The following is a 23,808-nucleotide window of genomic DNA, read 5'->3' on the forward strand; positions in this document are numbered from 1 at the left end:
ATACAAACATAAATGAAATATTTTAAATGTCAACGCCATCTTTAAAGTATTTTAGATTACTCCCCACAAAATTTGCATGATTTCGAAGGAGCCCCAAAAAGAGTGAATCTCGTTTTCTAATTTTGGGGGACGCTAAAAAGAAGCTGAGATAAAAATTCAATTAAGCCCCGACAACACCTTTGTCAACTAATTACATGTCTCAGGGAGTGAATACCGACGAAAGGCGAAAAGCAGAAGGCAAAGCAAAAGCAATTTTTAAGGTGGCATCTCGGCTTTTAATTGAAAAAACGAGACGCATTGAGTGACAAAGGTGTGATTTATTATTTGAATGCTTTTTGGGTTATTCGCTTTCTTCCCTCTTGTTCCTTGACTCTCTTTTCTTTTTTTAAGAACATTTTTGTGTTTGTACTTCATTTCGGGCCGTTACTTTTTCAATTGTCTGCAAAGTTTTTTGTTTTGCCAGCCTAAGAAGCAATTGGCATTTAAATTAACTCAAAGTTTACATCAATGCTTTGATAGAAAATTCAATTTCGGCATCGTTACATAAATGACACGGGTTAAGGCTTTGCTATCAATTAATTATTCTAGCTTGACTTCAATAGCAGCTGATTTCAAACTCAATATTTCAAATTACATCAAAAGAAGTTAAAACATAGATTCCCTAAAAATGACAAAAATCATTTATCGAGTATCAATATTTTAGAAAATTTAATTTACCTTACCTTCTTTCCACTGTTCTGAACAAGCATTTCAAATGATATTCATTCCCAATTTCAAATAATGAACTTTATCTCCGTTAAGCTGGCTTCAGAGAGGAAATTAGCTTATTAGCAAGATAAACATTTGTGGTATTTGAATAAAAATTCAACTTACATTTTTAATAAAAAAATATTTGTTAGAAATGTGCTATCTCTGGATCATCAACATTCGTTTTAAATTTTAATTTAGATTTCTCACAAATTTACCGTTGGAAAAACTTTTCAAAGCATTTCTTCAGCTTCTTAATTGTATTTATGCACCGGAATCGCTTTCATTTTCGATGCGTACTGATTAAACTGAACGTCAGAAGGAAATTAAAATGCCGAAGTAATCAAATTAGTCGAAGCACTGAAGAAAACTAAAGCTGTGTGTGCTCAACTTCGATATACGTTGCCTGTTGGCACCGGATCCGTGCCTTGGTTGGTGTGCCGTTGCTCGTACTTCGAGCAATCCACTACTCGAAAACAACAACTTGTAGTGGATCAATATTTGCTGAAATCTTTATTATTTTCATTATATTTCGTACATTTCATTATAATTTCATAATTTTACTTACATTCGTGCTCTGCGCACACCTTCAAATCCCTATTTTATTGTTAACAATTATTTGCCTCTGCTTGGGCTCAAATACAAATTCAAATTAAATCACGCTGCCGAAATTTGCAGCTGCATTGCTACTTCTAGCGAACGTAACGGTGAAATTCCAATGCACAAAAGAGAATCACCGATTACAAATGCCCAGTAGGAAATGCGCTGGCAAAGCCCCAGTAGAAAATTTAGTTCGCCCGCCAACATTCCCCACCCCGTAATTCACTAGCATTCGCGTTGTGTATTACCAATTTTCAAATCTAATTTGGCTAGCTTTACGGCGGGGCGAGTCATAATACCTTCTGAGTGCGCACAACGGCACTCCGTACCTGACCGTCTCTCGATCGGTGAACATCTACCACAACTCCTTTGGGCCAGCTGTTTCGTTTGCCATTCTCATCTGCGATAACAACAATGTCATTCACGGCGATCGAATCTGGCGGCGGATGGAACCATTTGGTACGGCGCGTAAGCGTTGGCAGATATTCTCGAATCCATCTTTTCCAGAACTGATCGGCTAACTGGCTCGAAATTCTGAATCCTTTGGCAAGCTTGTTACCATTTTGTATTTCGCTGTCTCGTTCACGAATTCCACTAGAGTGGCCCAAGAGGAAATGGTTCGGTGTAAGCGCTTCTGAGTCTGCCGATTCCAGTGGTACATATGTGAGTGGGCGTGAGTTGAGAATACCCTCCACATCAGCCAACGCAGCACGAAGCACTTCTTCTCGCAATCCACCAGGCGGCAAGATTTCCGTTAGAATGGACTTTGTTGAGCGTACCAATCTTTCCCATGCACCGCCCATGTGCGGTGAGCCTGGCGGAATGAACATGAACTCCATTTCTGGGTATTTGGTCTCCACATCCCTGGTCGATATACGCTCCACTTCATCTTTTAACAATCTACTCGCACCTCGGAAGTTAGTCCCATTATCGGACATCATTCGTCGCGGGCAACCACGTCTAGCTATAAATGCCTTTAGAATACAAAGAAAAGAGTCGGTTGACAGTGACGTTGCGATATCCAGGTGTACGGCACGAATTGTGAGGCATGTGAACAGAACACCCCAGCGCTTCTCGTGCCGTCGTCCAACGATGATGTCGATGGGCCCAAAGTAATCCACTCCTGTATAGGTGAACGGCGCCATGTGGTGCGCCAAACGCTCGCGCGGTAGACTTCCCATTTCTGGAGGCCTAGGACGCGCGCGCCTCATCCGGCATGCTGGACAAGTTTGAGAAACCTCTCTCACCAAGGCTCTCAGACCAAATATCAGGAATTTTTGCCGTAGTGCATTGACCACGATCTCGTCGTACAGATGATGGTACCGGCGATGATACGACTCAACCAGCAGAAATGTAAATCGATGTCTTCTTGGTAGGATTATGGGTCGCTTTAGGTTTACTTCGACTCCTTCTATTAGGTCGATTCTTCCCTTGACGCGCAGTATGCTTACTTCGTCCAAGTACGGAGAGCATTTGAATAGCTTGCTCTTCCGATCCATAATACTGCTTCCCGTTTTCAAGCATTTCATCTCGCTGAAATACTCGGTTTCCTGGCACACTCGTATTAGAATAATATCCATCTCGATTGGCCGTTCAAGTAATAGTAACTTCTTCAATTCCGATCCCATGCTCTTCTTGACAATAGATCGCAAGAAATCCAATACTCGCAACTGTGCGGCTCTCAATCTCTCCAGTTTGCTGAATCTTTCTGGGTCTGGTGAGATACAGCTCAAAGGTGACATGGCTTCCAATTGCTCTTCGACGTGTTGCAGAATAGTATGGCTATGTTGGCTCGCATCAATGTTCATCTGCGGCCACTGAGAGTCATCCGAATATAGAAATTGAGGCCCTCTGAACCACCTATTCGCTTCGTTAATGACAGGCGTTCTTGTCCATTTGGTACCATCGTCGGCCACATTTTGCGCTGACGGGACCCATCTCCAGTTACTCACATCTGATCCTTCTAAGATTTCGCCAATGCGGAGTGCAACAAATTGGTGAAACTTACGAACATCCGAACGTATCCAGTATAGAACGTCTCTAGAGTCTGTCCAGAACACTTTCTTGTCAACGTGTACTGACATTTCAGACTCGATACATCTGGCCAACCTCAGTCCCAAAACAGCAGCCATGAGTTCCATGCGAGGTATCGAAATTGGTTTCAATGGAGCAACCCTTGTTTTTGACGCTACAAGGCTGCAATGAACTTGATCGTCTACTTCAGCTCGGATGTATACGACGGCAGCGTATGCATTAACACTTGCGTCTACAAATGTATGCATTTCCAGACATCTAGCTGCACTAACTCCTTTCAAACATCGGGCTATACGCAGATTGTTTAACGTTGGCACCAAATCCAACCAACGACGCCAGTCTGCCTCGTCTTCTTCTTTGAGCGGCTCATCCCATCCGACTCCACTCCTCCATATATTTTGCAGAATGATTTTTGCGCGTATGTTGAAAAATCCAACAATTCCAAGGGGGTCGAATATGGTCATAATCATGCTCAGGACGCGGCGTTTAGTTGGCCGACCATCCAGAGCCTTTGCGATCGTATCTGGCTTCACCATAAACGTTAGACAATCTTCTCCAGGTTGCCACCACATGCCCAGAACCTTTTCCGGACCAACGTCTGGGTAACAAATTGGCTTGTCCAACATGTCATATCTATTCTCAAGAGCACAGACCACTGCTTGAGAATTGGATGTCCAGTGTCGCATGTCAAATCCTCCATCAGCATGAATTAGTTTTACAGCCTGGGCCAGCTTTGTCATCTCAGCTACTGAGTCCACAGACTGAAGCCAGTCATCGACGAAAGTGTTGCCGCAAATGGCTTTACGGCCTCGGGATATTCAGCTTCATATCGTTGAGCATTGCGTTTCAAAACGTAACTCGCCAAGGAAGGTGAACACGATGCTCCAAAAGTCATAACTTGCATGACGTATACCTCCGGTGGCCGTTGCGAGTTTCCATCACGCCAGAGGAATCTCTGAGCTGCCTGATCCTCTGGTCGCACCCTCACTTGGTGGAACATTTCGCGTATGTCTCCCGAAATAGCAATTGGGCGTTCTCTGAAGCGTATTAGAATGCCCATCAATGATGCAAGTGTGTCAGGACCTTTTAGCAGGCAGTCGTTTAGAGACACTCCTTGGATCTTCGCTGCGGCGTCCCACACTAAACGTGTCTTCTTCTTGTTAGGGTTGGTGACGGTAAAGATAGGAAGAAACCATGTTATATCTTTACGCGCCAACTCACTATCATCCAGGCGTCTGATGTAACGATTTTCCTTATAGTTTTTCATCGTCGTTAGCATGAAGTTGCGTAACTGCGGATCTTTCGACATTTTCGATTCAAGACATTTTAGTCGCTTAAGACACATTTCATAGGAGTCAGGCAAGACCACTTTGTCGAATCTCCACAGTAATCCAGTTTGCCACCTTTTCTCGTCTGCCAAGAACGTTGTCGTTGCTTCCATGATTTGCATCGATCGCTCATCGTCTTTGGATCGTAATGGATTGATCGTAGCGACAATTCCCATTGATTCCAAAGAAAAGTACTCTTTCAATGCAACATCCAAACTGCCAGTCTCACTACATTGGCAAATATGTAGCAGGCGTGGAATCGATGAGTATTCCTTTGCTGAGCGGCCGTAAACAGCCCAGCCAAGCCTGCAACGGGCTGCAATAACATCGTCGTCTTGACTTTCATGCAACTCCAGCGGAATAGTCCACTTAATGTTGTCGAGTCAATGATGATTCGTGCTCGTACGTTGGAATAGGGATCTATAGGCAACGTACAGAGGTGACTCGAGACTCAATAATTGCTGGTCGAGGCTTTGCTCTGGTAGGTCGAGATCAGACACTGTTCGCACACTTTTTAGAGTGTATCGCTGCGATTCCATACTCGTAGCTGATACAGTGATGTCCAAAGATTGCGAATTGTTTTCAACCTTAGAAACATCACCTGTCCATTTCAGACACAATTGAGTTGCCGGTCCTTCTAGCTCGAGCTCGTCAGACAAGGATCTTTCAATTAAAGAACAAGCAGCTCCTTCATCGGCCAAAGCAAATGTTTTCACAGATTTGGATTTGCCGTGGATCGTTATCGGTATATAGCGAAAGAGAGGGCTACTCGCCGTCTTTCCATGAAACATGATTGAAGACTCCTCCTTGTTGGCAGATCGAGGCACTGTTTGCCCAGTCAGCTTTCTGCCATCATTGCCTCCGGCGGTATGCAGCAGTACGTGGTGAATTGATTTGCATCCATCGACGCCACAGGTTTCTTTAGCTTTGCAGTTTCGTACGAGATGACGCCAGAAACAACAGAAACATAGCCGTTTCGATTTCACAAACTCCCAGCGCTGTTTAACGTTCAATGCTCGAAAGTCGACACATTCCGACAGTCGGTGCGTGCCTCCACATTTTGGGCATGTAGTCTTCTCTGATTCTCCATGATGCTGTCGCTGTTGAGTCTCCTCATTGTTGTCGCTAACACTGTGCACAAACAACCTTTCTTTTGAAGCTTTGGCTGACGTCGTTCGTCCGACATCATACGGAGTTACCATACTGGCACACATTGCCACATTGAAAAGCCAATTGTCGAATGTGGCCATGTTGACGCTTTGATTTGCCAATCGGTGTCGACCCCAGTCCAACTTCATACTGCTCGGCATCTTTGCGACCAATTCGTTCAACAAGACAGGATCATGCAAAAAGTCATGAAGACCCAATGCAGACATAGTTGCGCAGTAATTTTGGACAGCGAGCGCTAGTCGAATGACGGAGTCAAATTATCTGCCTTTATCGATGGCTCGTCTCTCAATTTTCCTTGTAACGCGGCGTGTACTATTTCTGGTCGGCCATACAGCATTCTCAATGTTCCAATTGCATACGGCACTGTATCTGGCACCATCAATTTTCCGCGTACCGCTTCCAGTGCCTGGCCCTTAAGACACTTCTGTAAGCGTATAAGATTTTCCTCGTTACTGAATCCACATCTTTCCGTAGACTGCTCATAATTGCTAATGAACAGCAGCCATTCGTCAGGCTTTCCAGAGAAAGTAGGTAGATCTCGGCTGATGACATGTCGTGCACTAATTTGAGCGGCCGTCAAAGCCCACTCTAGCCAATGAATTGGCAGCGTGCATGTCATTTGGTTGTTGAAGATTACTGGGCAATCCCATTGATCCCGGCTGTGGCAATCCATTGATTATACCACCCATCGCTGCTGCAGTGTTCGCTTGATATGGCATTGACAATCCTCCACGAGATGAATCCATATGGAGCTTGTTGACCACCGTGCCATATCCCGAACTATCGAAGTACATTTGTGTGTTTGCCGGTTTATGCTGGATAGGAGTTGATGAACTCGACGATGTGCTGATTCCATATGACGAAGATGAGCGGCCTATATTTGCTGCTCCATTGCGCTCAAAACCCGCGACAGCTGCCTGCACATTAACGGCTTCATGTAAACCATTGGCAGGTCCAATTGGATCTTGAGGAGCAGCTCCATCTGATTGCTGACCATCACTCGTCATCTCTTTTCCAGGCACGTGTTCCTCCCGATTTGCCATAGTCGTGGTTGAGGTTATGTCACGACTCCAAATTGCAAACTTTCAAAGTGCTCCACACACAATATGTTTGTCTCCAAAAAACTGATATTATTCCAGATTCAGACTGATATTCCAAAATAAGACTGAATATTCGAGTCTTAGCAAGAATATTTCAGATTGAGAACGAATATTTCAGAATGTTGGCACCGGATCCGTGCCTTGGTTGGTGTGCCGTTGCTCGTACTTCGAGCAATCCACTACTCGAAAACAACAACTTGTAGTGGATCAATATTTGCTGAAATCTTTATTATTTTCATTATATTTCGTACATTTCATTATAATTTCATAATTTTACTTACATTCGTGCTCTGCGCACACCTTCAAATCCCTATTTTATTGTTAACAATTATTTGCCTCTGCTTGGGCTCAAATACAAATTCAAATTAAATCACGCTGCCGAAATTTGCAGCTGCATTGCTACTTCTAGCGAACGTAACGGTGAAATTCCAATGCACAAAAGAGAATCACCGATTACAAATGCCCAGTAGGAAATGCGCTGGCAAAGCCCCAGTAGAAAATTTAGTTCGCCCGCCAACATTGCCCATTAAAATGCTTGATGGAACATGACATATTGCATATTCCGCTGCTTGCCTGAACTATGACTAATTCTGGATTTGCGTGAATAATTATGGGCATAAAATACTGAAAATAGAGTAGATCTAACTGATGAGAGTTATTTTGCTCTTGCAGTCTCTACATGAAGAGACTGATATGGATAAATATATAAATATAGTGTAGTGTACAAAATATATTAGATATAACTATGTAGGGTAACAAAAAACCTCCATCGTTTTTATTTGATAAAAATCAAAATTTCAGGATAATTAGTATAGCTATTCGAATTTTTTTTTGATTTGTGGGATTGGACCTAACTCTTATTATTAGGCTCTATCTATTAAAGTCTTAAAAATGTGTTCTTACGGATAGACGGCCACACAGACAGACATAAATGAATTGAAACTATCGCAAGCTAGGTTCCACATTTTTCCTCTCAAATCTAAACTGATATAAATTCTTCAATATATATTTACAAAATATATATTTATATATATTAATACATAAAAAAAATTATAAATATTAAATTATAACTATTAGTTATTATTATATATCGGCATTGGAAGAAGATACGGCATTTCTATCTTTTAAGTCGCTAACATATAAGGGCTTTAACACATGCACATAACTAAATCGATTTTGCTATGTATGCTGATTTCTTATTTTGATGTCAGCAACTTTTCCTTTTTTACCTTTTTTAATCCCGCTAAACATAGGATAGAAGAGTATTATTCGCGTCTCCAAGATAAGTATGTAATAGCCAGAAGGAGGCATCCTTAACTCTATAGAGTATATATATTATTTTTCAGGATCAACAGCCTAGACCATATAGCCATATCTATCTATTTGTATGAATATCTAGATCTCAGAGAGTATAAGAGATAAAGATTATTTTTTTTTAGACAAAACTTGTTATGTTGCTTAAAATTTTTTCCATTTTAGCCGTTGTTATATTTTTACGTATTCTCTTCTTCTATAATATATGTTAATATAATTTAATAATAATTCGGTATATTTTAAAATAAACACTTCACCACTTTTCTTTTATTCAAAATGAGTAGCGGGTATCTCACACTCGACTGTAGCATTTCTTACTGTTTAAAAATAATCAGATTGAAGAAAATTCATTGTATTTGTTATATTTTCTTATAATAATAATAAAAGATTGGAGAAAATACTTATAAATTTGATTTTTCTTTTTTTGTCTCTTCTTCTATTATAATTTAACTACAAATTAATTGATAATAACAGGCGAAAAAAAAACTTTTGACATTATGTAATATAAATTATGGTATTATCTAAGTTATTTTTAAGTAAAAATTTTGTAGTTGTTCGGTTGTCATGGTTTTTAAAACCAAGCCCAGAAATTGGATGCCCAGCCATATTCTCAATCCCAAAAAAAAATTAAACCTTTTTGAAAGTTTACAATCGCGACTATTACTCTTACTCTTTGCTTATTTATTGTCTCTTATTTGATCCAGTTAAGCCTTTTAAAGCAATTCTGTAAATTATAATAAATGATTTGTATGGCTTCATATATTTATCTATCTGAGAATATATCTTTTGGCCTCGAATATGCAGAGAATATACAAATTTTTGATTTTGTAGCAGTTTTTTGTCAACTAAAAATCGCCCAATCAAATAAAAGAAAAATAAATAAATAAAATCAGATATGGTCGAAATTTTAAGCGACAATGTTGACAATTGTTTGAGCTATGCTATGTGCCAATTTCAAAAAACGTGTTTCGAGTAAAGCGCGTTCAAAGTTTTGATATGTAATTACATTACGTGTTACGGTTCTTCCACTAATCTTGAATTGCGGGTCAAAAAAGTTATTTTCTTTCCAATTTTTGCATTGTATTCTATGATAGTTAACTTTTAAATAAAAGAAAACCTTTATGAGTCCTATTTTTATACCCGCTACCCATAGGGTAGAAGGGTATTATAACTTTGTGCCGGCAGGAAATGTATGTAACAGGTAGGACCCTATAAAGTATATATATTCTTGATCAGCGTCAACAGCCGAGACGATATAGCCATGTCCGTCTGTCCGTCCGTCCGTATGTCCGTCTGTCCGTATGAGCACCTAGATCTCAGAGACAATAAGAGATAGAGCTATAATTTTTTTTTTCGACAGCATTTGTTATGTTTGCACGCAGATCAAGTTGGTTTCAAATTTTTGCCACGCCCCCTTCCGCCCCCGCAAAATCAAAAAAATCGAATTACAAGCCTAATTTAAAAGCTAGAGTTCCCAATTTTGGTATATACTATAATTACTATAGTAGTTATGATTCCTGAAAATTTGGTTGCGATCAAATAAAAACTGTGGAAGTTATTAAAGAAATAATTTTGTATGGGCAAAAACGCCTACTTACTAGGGCTCTTAGTTGCTTTGGCCGACAATCTCGTACATTTTGCCGTCTATGGTATATTTTGAATGGTGTGCTGTATCGATATACCAAACATACCATTCGGTATATTTTTAGTATTTTTTTTAGTATTTTCGGTATATTTTGAAAATGATACCGCAATATTTTGCCTTTATTAAAAATGGGTAGCGGGTATCTCACAGTCGAGCACACTCGACTGTAACTTTCTTACTTGTTTATTATATTATATTATAATAATTTTTATATTGTTATACTTTACTCCCATTAGTTTGCATATGACCCATATAAATTGATTCTTAAAAAAATTCTCCCAAAGTTAACACGTAAAAGCTCTTTGCAGTCTATCCTTGTCTCTGTTAAGTTTTTTTACTGTTCAACTCACATTGTGGTAAATGCCTATAGCGTACTTATTGACAACTTTCATGCTGTACGTATACGTAATTAGTTAACAACTTGCAAGAGCACTTCAAAGTTAAGCTGCAGTTTAAGTAGCTAAGCCAAGACTACTTGTAACTCACCACGGCTACCAGGAGTCCATCATTTCCCATTCTTCCTTTCTACGTGAGCTCTCGTTGCTACTCAGTCGGCTTTAGTCTCTTGTGTGTCTGTGTGCGTTTGTGTGTCTGCTGCATAAGGACATTTCCATACAGCTAATGATGTATTCATTTGGCATGTGTAAGCTCTCGACAGGGTTTGAGCCTTTTCAGAGTCTTTCTATTGGCAGTAAATGAAGCTGCCACTTCTGGGACTGTCAGAGCGTGTGTGGCGGGTTAGTGCACTGTAAATGCTCGGTATTCTTATAAGCAAATAATGCGATTTGCTTAATGAGCTCGACAAAGTCACCCACAAACAAACACACACATATTCATCTAGACTGACAATAATTAGGTCTCAGTTGGCCCTCGAAAGTAGGCAACGCGGTCAGCCGCGCGGCGTAGTAGCAAAAGGTAAGATTATTTTACCAACAACCTTGAACTTTGAACGTTTTAATATTAACAAGCCAACGCTTAGATTTGGAATTACGCAAGTGGAAGCCGCATGGCATTGACCCGATCCCAAGAGTACTATAAATAACCCTTTCGATAACAAACATAGCGATGTGTTGATAATAAAGGGTTGATTTATTTCTATGCTTCGAGCATGTTGTGATTTATGGACTTTAATGGCAACTCCTTGTTGTACGACTCTTCGTCGAGTGAATCGTCAAAAGCAAAAAGCCAACAAATTAAAGGCATACGCAAGCTACTTGGAAGTTCTGCAACCACATTTCAACAGTAATTAAATTGAAAAATAAAAGTTATTCTCATTTATATAATTTAAGGATTAATTTAACTTCTAATTTAATTTGAAAACTAAATGCACTCAAGTCAATACGTAAGATGTATCAGCAATAAGTAATATTTAAATTATTTCATATTGCTAAAGCCAAAACAATAAAAAAAAATGTATATTTATGAGATTCTAATAAGTTTGGCAGATGACGCCTTATTTGTTGTGATTAAATAATAAATAATAATTATAAATAATTATTTAAAATGAATTGTGGAATAAATGTTCTAATTATTGTGTTCTCCATTAAAGTTATTTTTGCCATATCAAATCGGTAAATTTTACGCTGTTTTTTATGACTTGGTAAATTTATTTAATTTCTTGGCCGTTTTGAACAATCTATGCAATTAAATTGCTAGACAAAGCTCAAAAAAGACTTGCATCGCCCACATCGCATTAGCAACAAATTACATTCACATTAGGTTTTCAGTATCTCCAGTGTCTTTTTTTTGGACTCTGTGCACTGTGTTGGCAATATGTGTAACGATATCTTTAGTGAGCAAGGGTATACAAAATTAGTCACAATCGAAAAAGTAGTCTTGTATATGTGTTTTATATTACACAATTAATATCTTATGTCTGTACTTATAATGTAATAATATATAATATATAATAATACATAATCGAAGTCTTAAAATATATAAAAAAAAAAACACTCCCGCATTAATAATGTTAAAATTCATTTCAATTTAAAGATATAAATACCGGGTATCTCATAGACAATCAGAGTCCAATGTAGTCTAAAGAGGAACTTAAAAGAAACCAAACAGGGAAGCCACACCTAATAAATCAAAGCTACATCTCCAGCGCCTCCCAGGAGTATGCTTGTTAAATGCTCGTAATAAATTAGCTGCCACTCAGCAGACCGAGAGCTCAACAGACCAGAAGTCTACTGGACAGCCAGAGCTGTGGAGGATGCCCCTCTGCCTCTAGTCTTGATTATTGGCTTAGCCGTCGGTCTGGCTAGTTTACAATCGCATCCTCTCGTTATCCACCTCTTCCCCACTCTCTTTCTCACCATCTCCATCTTCCGTACAATCATCATCGAACTTAATCGAAGGAAATTCCTTTGCCGATTCTTGCCCAGACTCATTTATTTTGCCAAGTCGGGAATTTGCTTGCAATTTTTACATTATTTTATTCCTAATAGAGTCAGCAATAAAAATTGTTCGCTGGGAGGGCGGTTTTAATGAGTTCTTGGGGTGAAGAGCACTAATGTACTCAAAATTCAAATATGGCATTAATTATAGCATTATTATACCCAAATCAATAATCAATCATTTAATTGATTGATTAAAAAAATTTCTCAGATTTTCGGCAAGCACTTTTCCTGAGCAATAAGTACGAAAGCTACAGGAAGTGCCCCACATTCGCTAACTTCCATAAATTTACAAATCTATACGCACTGATTAACCTTCTAAACGGCAATTACTTAAAAGTTAATTTCCTCACTATAAATATTTTTATAGTCGCTGCCCATAGGGTATAGGGATATTATAACTTTGTGCTTACGTATACATATGTAACAGACAGAAAGACACATCCCCGAAACCATAAAGTATATATATTCTTGATCAGCATAACGAGCCGGGATGATATAGTCCGTATGAATCACTCCATCTCAGATCAGCTATTATTTTTATACCCGCCACCCATAGGGTAGAAGGGCATTATAACTTTGTGCCGAGAGGAAATGTATATAACAGGTAACAGGAAGGAGGCATTTCCGACCTTATAAACTATATATATTCTTGATCAGCGTCAACAGCCGAGACGATTTAGCCATGTCCGTCTGTCCGTCCGTCCGAATGAACACCTAGATCTCAGAGACCATAAGAGATAGAGCTATAATTTTTTTTCGACAGCATTTGTTATGTTTGCACGCAGATCAAGTTTGTTCCAAATTTTCGCCACGCCCCTTTCCGCCCCCGCAAATCAAAAAAGCGAATGACAAGCATAATTCTAAAGCCGGAGCTGCGAATTTTGGTTTAAACAATAACTACCGCAATATTTTGCTTTTATTCAAAATGGGTAGCGGGTATCCCACAATCGAGCACACTCGACTGTAACTTTCTTACTGGTTTTCGTCGCATTTTTTATGTTCAAATTCAAGTGTAAATTTAAAGCGCAATTTTTGGTATATACAAAAAACCTACAGTAGTTATAATTCATGCAAATTTTCAGAAATTATTTAAGAGATTCTTTTGAATTGCAAAATCGTCTCTTTAGTCGGCAGACTTTTTTTTAAAGTATATTATGAATGTGGTACATTAGCGGAATATTTCAGTATTTTTCCGGTATATTGTCTATATCATTTTAGAATGTTTTTTTTTTAAATGGGTAGCGGGTATCTCACAGCCGAGCACACTCACTTGTTTTAAGCGCCGTTCCCAGATGAGCAAACTTTTGAACGTACGAAAAATCAATATATTTCGCAAGTTTCAAAAATTTTAGTGACCGTTTTTGGTAACCTTTTTTAGCATTTATTAAAAAGAAAGATGAAATCACATTCATTGCCTATTTCTATGGCAAAAATTTTCAAAGCACATATTATTGCCACAATTCTTGCGACTTCACAATACTAATTATTGCTATTTCTCTTCACGAAAAATGCTTTGCAGAAACAAAAATTGTACTGGAATTGTAACTTGTTTTTTGAAAAATAAATCAAATACAACAAAAATATAAGTGGTATCTTATTAAATAATACAATGTAAATACGCTATTTAGACTAAACTGCATCATTAAAATTTCCATTAGGTAGGCTGTGTGTAAGAGAAGGATGGCTAATGGAGCCGCATCATTGATCATGCGGCAATGATTCCGAAAAGGTGCCCATATTTTAGCTAATATTTTGATATACTTATCGAAAAAAGTGCGATATCTATGGAAATCAGCTGATTATTCCACTTACAAATTTTTGGCGCCTTATAATTATTTAAAATTTCTTAGCAATTTTTAAAAAGAAAACTAAATACATATGTCCAAAAAATAAATTAAATGCAACCATCTCACTTGTAATTGTTGGTCACTTTTGCAGTTGCATGCAGCACGCATTCCTTTTTTTTGCCTTAGCGTTCGGACCGCCGTTGACACAACTGTTGCCGCAAGGCGAGTCGGTGGAGAGAAAACCGGAAACGCAGACGGATTTGGATTCCGGAGATGAAGGTGGAGGTAAGAAGTGATAGAGGATAGAGAAGAACTACGCCGGGTGGTAAAATGAAAAATCACAGCGCCATGCCAGAGACTGCTCTGCTTGCCCATAACTATGCCAGGCAAGTATTTTTATTGTGTGTTCCTTGGACTGCCGTAGAGTCTATGTATCTGTGTGTGTGTGTGTATGTGTATGTGTGTGTGTGTGTGTGTGTGTGTGTGTGTGTGTGTGTGTGGTAAAGTCATACTCGTATTCATTCATTCAACTCGGACTTGCAACACATTTTTATGTCTCCTTTTTATGAGCAAAGTGTGAATGTGAAGGCGAATGTTATTGTTGTTTCGACTGCTTCATTTTATTTTCGCTCATTTCAGGTTTTTCGTTTATGTATGCATATACATACATACATATATATTTATTTTATACCCTCGCAGAGGGTATTCAAATTCACTTTCAAAGAAGCAGCCAGCTCATGTTAGACCCTATCAAGAGAACTGAATATACCTGATCCAAAAGTCTACAATACAATAATCAATAGTACTCAACTAGGACATGAATCCGCTAATTTGCGAAAAATTGAAATTGAATTTTATGTCGACACAACATACAAAACAAAACAATTAACAAAATAGAAACTTGATTTCTGCCTGAAAGGGTATTTTTGTAGTTTTCTATGTACCGAAAAATGTAATTTTTCCCATCGTTTTTTTACGTTTTCATTTCCTATTTGCACATTTTTCACTTCTGTCCTTTGGCTTTTTGATGCGTCCCGTTTGTGTTTTGTGCAGTTAAAAGATTTATAAATATGAATATTATACATTGTGGTATGAAATATGCAAATTCTAGAAATGGCCAAAGGAAATAGAAATGTTCAGAGCGGAACTAGCACTTCCTCCACCGCAAGCCCGCATGCCCCTTGATAGTCCCAGTATCATTCCTTTTATATTATTTTTTCGTTCGTTCAACGCAGATGCATTTAATGACCAACAGAACTAGCATGAAGAGTCTGACTCGCTGCACCAAATGCAGTAAATGGCCACCAGTCCGTTCAAACGAGAGTCTGAAATACCCTTAACTACGCAACCTCATCCATTCATTCATTTGTTGACTTGTGAGTAAGGTTTAATAAATATCATATACATATAATACTATTGGGTGACACGTATTCACTTTATTGTTATGAATGTCTGAAACTTACGAATAACTTATTGATAGCATTTTTAAGAACGAACTTCAGTGAAATATACATTTTAAGGTTCTCCTAAAACCTTAAGAGAATGCATTAGTATTTATGAAGCGAGAAGTGGAAATAATAGCAATTCAGACCGATTTTGTTTTATTGACTTGTTGTAAAATAAAACGATTATCGGATTCATGCACAAGCTATTTTGTTATATTTATTATAGTATAGTTTATTCCCATTTTGCTTTCATAAGTTCTAATGTAAATTGTAGAGTATACAAATTTGGGTATGAACTTGTGTCAGAAAGTTAACTACCAAATAATTAATTGCTATTTATATTTTTTATTTGCATTCTGTAAAATTTTTTGTATACTTTTTTAAATGAACTTGTTATTGTTGTTGGTGTTCTTTCTACAGTTGCTTTTGTTGCTATGGGCCATAAATCAAGGTATTTTTATGCAAATGTTGTTGCAATTTTATGGCTTAAATTAGCAATTGGCTGTGCGGCTATTGGCTATTAATAATTATTAACATGCGGCATATGATTAATGTGAAATAATAAAATTAGTTATAGGAATCGAAAAAATGAGAAACAAAACAGAATAACAGCAAAGAGGCAAACGAATGCATTTCGCAATTTAATATTTAAAGTTCGCATGCAAAGTTTAATTAATGTCAAATGTCAGCAATTATTCTAAGCCATGGGGGGGTTTGGTTACAATGAACTCGACAGGAGTGGAGAATGTATTGCAGCCACAACATTAAAATCAATTAAATTATGAATGTAATTAAAATAATTTAATGACAGTGCTCTTTCAGCCACTCGATGACAGCGGTAATATTCAATTTGATTACCCAATTGCAGTTAATTAATAATGCAATAAAATGTGCAAAAAGCCACTTACAATTATTTGAAACAATTGTCGTCATCCACAGCACAATAATAGATATCGAACAAATAATTTATGTAGTTAAGTCAAATTAGACATGGTGTTTCCAGTGAGATTGTATTGTTAAATGCAAATGTATCTTTTATTACAAGCTTTTTCAATGAACAGAGCAAAGATAACCCAAAATAGTTGACACACACACCTCTCCAATTTAAGCTCAATTTCCCAAAGCAAGAACAATTGCAAAATTGCTGACTATAAACTAAACCCCGGGTTGAGCCATCGTTTCTCCAAATGAATCCTCAAATACGCTCATAACTTTCGCGTCAGTGTTCAACTTGCAAACACAATTCTTGGCTGCTTTTATGATTCTGGGTTTTATTTGCCACACGTTGCCATTCTCATTTCGAAATTCATTCCAAGACTCATTTCGAAACTCATTCTCATGACAGTTTTCATCAAAGTCATCAGTTGCCTTCCAAACGAAGATACTGAAAAACTTTAATGCATTTGTATACCTCGTTCTCACAGACAGTGCTCCTCTGAGAGGATTATGTTAATAGTCAACTAGGAATTAGCCCGCGCAGGATTTCCACACACCACCACCTCCCCTATGTCTTCTTAGTTATATGTATATCTGCGTGTGCTGCATTAAAATTTATCGACTGAGTGTCTATATGATTGCTGTTTGTAAATTGATTGTAACTTCAGGCTAACCCATGGGCCATGGTGATTTTGAGGCATTGCGGGCTTCTGAGAAACTCGCAATTGGCACAATTATGACTTTAAGTAGGCAACTGAGTGGCCTCGTCTGGCCAACGGGTTGTGTTTGGTTTTACGACTCCGCCATAAACCAAAAGTGGCCACAACGCAATCGTAAATTTTGTGACTGCAAATCAAATTAGCGCATCTCCTTGGTGGAATATACATACTCCATTTTCTCTATATATGTACGTATCTTGTACATATATACATATATGGAAAATCTTCGTTGATAATGAACATGTTGTGGAGCAGACAGTTAATATGTTTAGTTTAAAATCTGTTAAGTTAATATGACCTTGAGGATAGCAAGTGCTCTTCTATATATACAACACAATAAACATATCATGGCAATGATTAACTTAATATAAAATAGATTCCATTGTGTTTATTTGGATATTGACTTCCTAACAGCAATACCATCAAGTGGCCCTGACGATAACTATTCACAGAGTCAAAAGTCTTACTAAAATCAATGTAAATAATGCAGTGTAGTAATATCAACTAGGGACTCCATCTGGACATTTTTGTAGGTCCAGGGCCAGGTATAGCCATAAGTCATGGTGGAAGAGAGCTTCCGGTAATCGAAGAAGTTAAATGGGTTAACCTGATAAGAATATGAAAATGTATTTATTTACAAAAAACATCAATGGATTGCGATCTTGAGAAGACAAAGTCATAAAAAAGCCTGAGTAAAACGTTAGATTGCACTTTCTCAAATAATCATTATTCCAAAGATTATTTGTATTATTATTTTAAAAATAATGCAACTGTTTTCCAGGCTCCAACATAATGAACGTTGCGACTAATCAGTTTGAGATATACGGAGGGAAAGATTCTCAAAATCGAGAACAACGATCACACTCCCCTAAACGAGAGAATCCCTACTAGGGATCTTCAAGAGGGTTTCGATACCATTGATTTTATTGTACAAAAGTTTCGCTGTCCAACATATGATTCCTTCAAGAAATGCGTGCCAAAGTACCGAAGGCAATGACAGTCAATTTTCTTGTGTACAATATATACATGAATACATATGTATGTATGTACAACACAGCGGCTACACTCACACCACCTTTCACATTCAGAAGCGCACACACACATACATATGTATACTTGTAAGCGTATATGTATGTATGTACATAGTACCATAATAGCAGTGGACTATGGGAAATTTGCCCCGTGCAAATTTGGGATATTTTGCAATAAACATATTCTTCACTTAACAGTGCTAAAGTGCTAAAATATCGCTATTGCCAGCACATTGAAATTTGAAATGTCCATTCCCGCTATCTGTTAATATTAACATGTGGCTTTTTTGGCGTATATTTCGAGCAATTTGTGAACTTGGTGAAATTAGTATGAATATCTTTTGGAAACAGAGTTCAATTTTGAAAGAAATTCCAAAAATTGATCATATGTATGTGTTAAATTTATGTCTAACGCTGTGTTGTAAAATCATTAATTCAGAAATCCAGTCTCAATGTGGAATTTTGCATTTTTTTGTAACAACTCGTTATTTTAGAAAGCATTCCGTCGATTATCAGTACATGAGGTGTGCCATCGGTAAACGAATACAATACAATATGACATATAATTCAATCTAAAAAATAAGTACGTCACCAGAGTGGTTGTTTAGAGGTAATCAGAAACTAAAAGAAATAAAATAACAAATTCAAATAAAACTATTTCTTACAAAAAAATAATAATAAAAAAACGATAGGGGCTTACTTTACAAAAATATTTGTAAAAGTCCCTCGCGAGTTATTAATGAATGCCACCAAAACTGATCAAATTTGCCATTGTGCAGTGCTGCATGCACACTATGCCAAATAGCAAACAATTACAACTGCGTGGCGTTGTCTTTCAGTTGTTGTAGTTGTTGCTGCTGTCGTCCCCACATCTGTTGTTGCTTTTTCGCCGCAATAAATACAATTTGCATGACAAAATAGCAAACAACGACAACTTTTATATGTGCATGTAAGAGCGAATTTGTTTGTGTGTGTGCTTCTGTAGGTTCACTCAGCCAAACACAACTACACAAAAAAACAATCAACTGCCAGTGTGCAGTGTACAGTGAGCCGACCGACCAGCAGAGCAGGCATACCATAACAACACCAAAAACAACAACGAATGTTAGGCTTTACAGCTGCTTTATCCTGAACTGCTCTTGTTCCTGCTGCTTCTGATGCTGCTTTTGATGCTGATGCTGCTGCTGCTACTGCTACTCCTCCAATTCCTGTTACTCATGCTACTGCTATGTGGAACAACTTATGAATATTCAATTTTACATAAAAGATTTTTGCTGTTGTCGTAGCTGTTGTTATTATACTCTTGCAAGAGGTATTATAACTTTGCTCTTAAGTTTGCATCCCTTTTATTCATTTCGTTACTTACAGAAATCTCACAGCATATAAAATAGAACTTAATGTCATCTCGAATATTCATTTGGACGGTTAGTTTTTCAATCTTCATTATTATCTCGAGGATTATTTTTTGTTGTTTATAGCATCTGCTATTAAATTATAGATTTTTTTAATTCTCTTCAAAAACTATGGGATCATGAGATTCTAAATTATAATAAAATTCATATTGAAATAAATTAAACAAATATATACACTAAAATAAATTTATTCACTTTAATAGAGTATTTAATATTTTGAGATCCAAAATGTAATTAATTTTTTTCTTTATTTCTTTACATCCCTCACTTTCCACCTTATTCCTTCTCTGCCCTTCTGTCCGTATTAGACCACTTATTAATTTCACTTTCTCTCTCTCTATCTCTCTCCCTCTATCTCTTATGTTTTTACGGGCGAGAACATTTCATGCATGCTATGAAATGTTAAAAATATTGAATAGACTGAGGCAAAAGCTTACTCTGAAAAATATTTCTACAACTAGGATTAACATTAATTTATATACTTAATTAAAAACAAGTAACAAAGCAACCATCTAGTAGTAAAAACCCAATAATGCGAACACGGTATTTTTACTAAAATGTAGAGTGATGTTCCGAAATTTTTGTTGGTATTTACATTACCACTACATGCAATATTTTGGTATATTTACAAACATATAAAAAAAAATTCTTATCTAAATAGCTTCTAATATTTCTATCTGATGAAAGTAAACAAATTTGATAAAATGTAATTAACGCAATGCACAGGACATTTCACCAAGAGAGTTCTGTGTCCATAATCACATTAAAGGATCGCTCATTTTTAATAATTCATTCTATTGCTAATGTGGTTTACTTCCATTATGTAGCATTTCTATTTAACTAATTCGATGTTCTCATGTATTGCATCGATGCATCACTATTTAGCACGCTGTTCTCATCAACTATTCGAGGAAAAGTCGTCAATGAGTTCTCAATTCATGCTTATGTACCAGTGACTCTACATAACCACAACCACAAACTTTTAAAACAACACACATTTTCCTGTCTTTAACACACTTGTCTGACATGTATGTCAAGATTAATGCTCACTATACAATTTTATTTTACTAAGAACTTAATTTTTCTTGCAGTTTCTTATTTCGGAGAACTACTGTACAGTAGTACAATGGTTCTAGATATGAATGCTTTCATCTTGATACCTAACATATGTGCCTACATATATGGTTGGAGATGAATTCTTTTCTTTACCTCGATTTATGAAGATAATGGAAATAATTTAGTGTAATTTGTGGATAATGTTAAGCTTTGAATGCAATTGTATCAATATATTATTAATATATTAATTTGATATATTTTAAGAATAATACCGCACTTTTTTGCTTATCTTGAAAATTGGTAGAGGGTATCTCATAGTCGAGCGGACTCTAATTGGCTTCTTATTGATACAATATACCATTACATATCTACTCATCTCGAATAAAAAATATCGTATAAAAATACAAGTCAATTTTTAATTTTAATATCAAATTTTCAAAAATTTGGTTAATACCAAAAGTTGGAATTTTAAAACGAAATAATTTACTTTGATGTATTTTATATGGTGTTAACTGAGCAGTTAGTCGAGCTCTAAATTTCTGGCTAGATAGGTGCAGGCGGTGCGCAGCTTTGACAGTTTCATGGTGACCACTGATTTCAGAAGATCATCCATACTGATTACTAATGCTTTCTCATCCAATTGTTGCGTGTCATCAGTATTAATGTCTTTAGACAAAAGACCACGCATTCGATTGATGCTAGCTTGACGGCAAAGCTCCCTCAGATCCGAGCCCGAGTAACCAGACGTCAGAGTGGCCAATCGCTTCAGATCCACTGAGGAACTCAGCTGTTCATGTTGCAAAATAAGCTGTAGAATCGCTAATCTCTGTCGTTCTAATGGTGGCCCAATGTGAAATTGCGCTGGCATGCGCCGCAGTATTGCCTTGTCCAGATCCTGTGGACGATTCGTGGCGCCCAGCACGAGTACCGAACAACTTGAATTGCTGATTAAGCCATCCCACAACATCATAAACTGTGTCTTCATCATAGCCGTCGCCTCGTGATCTGCGGTAGCCCGCACTCGCAAAAACGATTCAATTTCGTCAATGAATATTATGCAGGGCTGCAACTTATGAGCCAACGAGAAGACGGCGGCAGCCAACTTCTGAGACTCGCCATACCACTTGTCCGTGAGCACCGCCACGTCCAGGTTAATAAAACGCATGCATGCCTCTTTAGCAATCGCCTTAGCAATGAGCGTCTTCCCACATCCAGGAGGACCGTAGAGTAAAACTCCCTTAGGCGGCCGCCACAACTGTGAATGCTGGAAGAGATTACTGTGCCGTACCGGCAGAACAACCGATTCGCGCAGCTCTTGAACAATTGTGTCCAGACCAGCAATGTCCGCCCAGCTGACTTCAATGTCCGATGGAGCAACAAGGTGTGAAGCAATCATCAGTTCGTAGCTATTAAAGTCGCTAAGCTTCAGCTTGCAGCTTTTATCAACCATGCCATTTAGTTTCTTTAATTGGTTCTGGGCTATCTCCTTGGCCTTATTCTTTGCCTTGTTGGTGGGGTCCATAGAGTTGACTAACCATTTCACACAATAATAGGTTACAGCTGCAACTATGCCTATTCTAACAAGTTGCGACACAATCTGGCATCCTGATACATGTGCCGCTTCCATTCTAAATTAACAAATATTTCACTTTATGTTATACACATTTATTACTAGTCGAGAATCCGTCACCTTGACAGTCAACATATCTTTTCGGCAATCAGAATTTTTTGAAAGCAAATCAGTAAGAACTCTTTTCATGTCTGAGATACACGATACCACTGTCTGAGAAAGTTTAAAATAATTCGCTACATCAACAATATATACTGTGACTAATTATGAAGATAGCCCCTCATAGCAAAATATGTACAATATCTTTTATAACTAGAGACTTGTTATAAAACTACAGTCACTACAGAAACTAGGAGGTTTTCATATCTCAATCATCAAGTCCATAGTTTTTGTTGAGATTTACTCATTGCTATTGCAAATGCAGATGAAAATCTACTCAAATGCATACATATGTGAGTGACTATACTCAACATACTTGAACTTGTACTTGTACTTGCTTTCGAACTTTGCTTTTGAAAATGCAGATGAGCTCTGTTTGAAAAATCAATGTTAGCATCAAAATACATATGTATATTTGTTTTTGCTTTGAGAATATAGATGTGGTCACTGTTTTTCTTTTGCAGTCTACAAATACACATGTCTTTGTTTCATATGCAGCATGGCATGCTGCTTGAGACTACACAACAATAATAGTCGATCCAATAAGAAGAAACTTTGTTATACGGGGGCTGCTACAGAAATCGCTCTCGCTCCATCCCGCCCCAATTCCATTTCGCTGCCAAATTTTAAGCGGAATGATTCCGCTACTATTCCACAGGCTTTAAGTGCTGTCACCTTGTCGATTGAGATTTTCGTAGTCAAGGTCAGCGCTACCACATTTTCTAATATGAATTTAATAATAAGAATGTAAGGTATTAAAACAACTAAGATACAGTCGAGTGTGCTCGACTGTGAGATACCCGCTATCCATTTTAAATAAAGGCAAAATATTACGGTAATAATCTCAAATATTAAAAATAAATATGCATGTATTCTCGACCGGGATTTGAACTTGAGCACCACCGAGTGGTTAAAAAAAAAAGTTTGTACCCCGAGCGGGCTCGACAAATTATAGCTCTATCTCTTATAGTCTCTGAGATCCAGTGTTTCACACGGACGGACGGACAGACACACAGACGGACATGGCTAGATCGTCTCGGCTGTTGACGCTGATCAAGAATATATATACTTTATAGGATCGGAGATGCCTTCTTCTACCTGTTACATACATTTCCTGCCGGCACAAAGTTATAAACATAAAAATGTAATCAAATTTTTGTTGCTTCAAGTTCAACTAAAAAACAAATAAAAAAGCTACAGTCGAAATATTGCGGTATTTTTCTCAAAATATACCGAAAATACCAAATTGTAAATTTGGTATATTAATATAGTACTACATTCGAGATATACTATAGAGCTAAAATTATACCAGATTGGTAGTCAAAGCAATTAACATAAGACCCCTAGAAAGTAGGT

The 23,808-nt window shown here is 37.5% G+C and overlaps 3 protein-coding genes across 3 annotated transcripts; all 3 read right to left on the bottom strand.

The window, feature by feature from the left end:
* Nucleotides 1-1,637: 1,637 nt before the first annotated feature.
* On the bottom strand, nucleotides 1,638-4,121 carry LOC132783992 (uncharacterized). Its single transcript, XM_060789339.1, has one exon. The coding sequence runs from the start codon at nucleotides 4,119-4,121 to the stop codon at nucleotides 1,638-1,640; it is 2,484 nt and encodes an 827-aa protein (XP_060645322.1).
* Nucleotides 4,122-6,439: 2,318 nt separating this feature from the next.
* On the bottom strand, nucleotides 6,440-7,501 carry LOC132784206 (uncharacterized). The gene is made up of 2 exons (XM_060789652.1): nucleotides 7,261-7,501; nucleotides 6,440-7,203 (listed from the first exon to the last, which is right to left on the bottom strand). The coding sequence occupies exon 2, from the start codon at nucleotides 6,920-6,922 to the stop codon at nucleotides 6,440-6,442; it is 483 nt and encodes a 160-aa protein (XP_060645635.1). The 5' UTR covers nucleotides 6,923-7,203; nucleotides 7,261-7,501.
* A 13,616-nt stretch (nucleotides 7,502-21,117) lies between these two features.
* LOC132798840 (outer mitochondrial transmembrane helix translocase-like) lies at nucleotides 21,118-22,413 on the bottom strand. Its single transcript, XM_060810827.1, has one exon. The coding sequence runs from the start codon at nucleotides 22,348-22,350 to the stop codon at nucleotides 21,244-21,246; it is 1,107 nt and encodes a 368-aa protein (XP_060666810.1). The 5' UTR covers nucleotides 22,351-22,413; the 3' UTR covers nucleotides 21,118-21,243.
* Nucleotides 22,414-23,808: the final 1,395 nt, after the last annotated feature.

The sequence above is a fragment of the Drosophila nasuta genome, chromosome 2L (genome assembly GCF_023558535.2).
Source record: "Drosophila nasuta strain 15112-1781.00 chromosome 2L, ASM2355853v1, whole genome shotgun sequence".
Taxonomy (NCBI): Eukaryota; Metazoa; Arthropoda; class Insecta; order Diptera; family Drosophilidae; genus Drosophila; species Drosophila nasuta.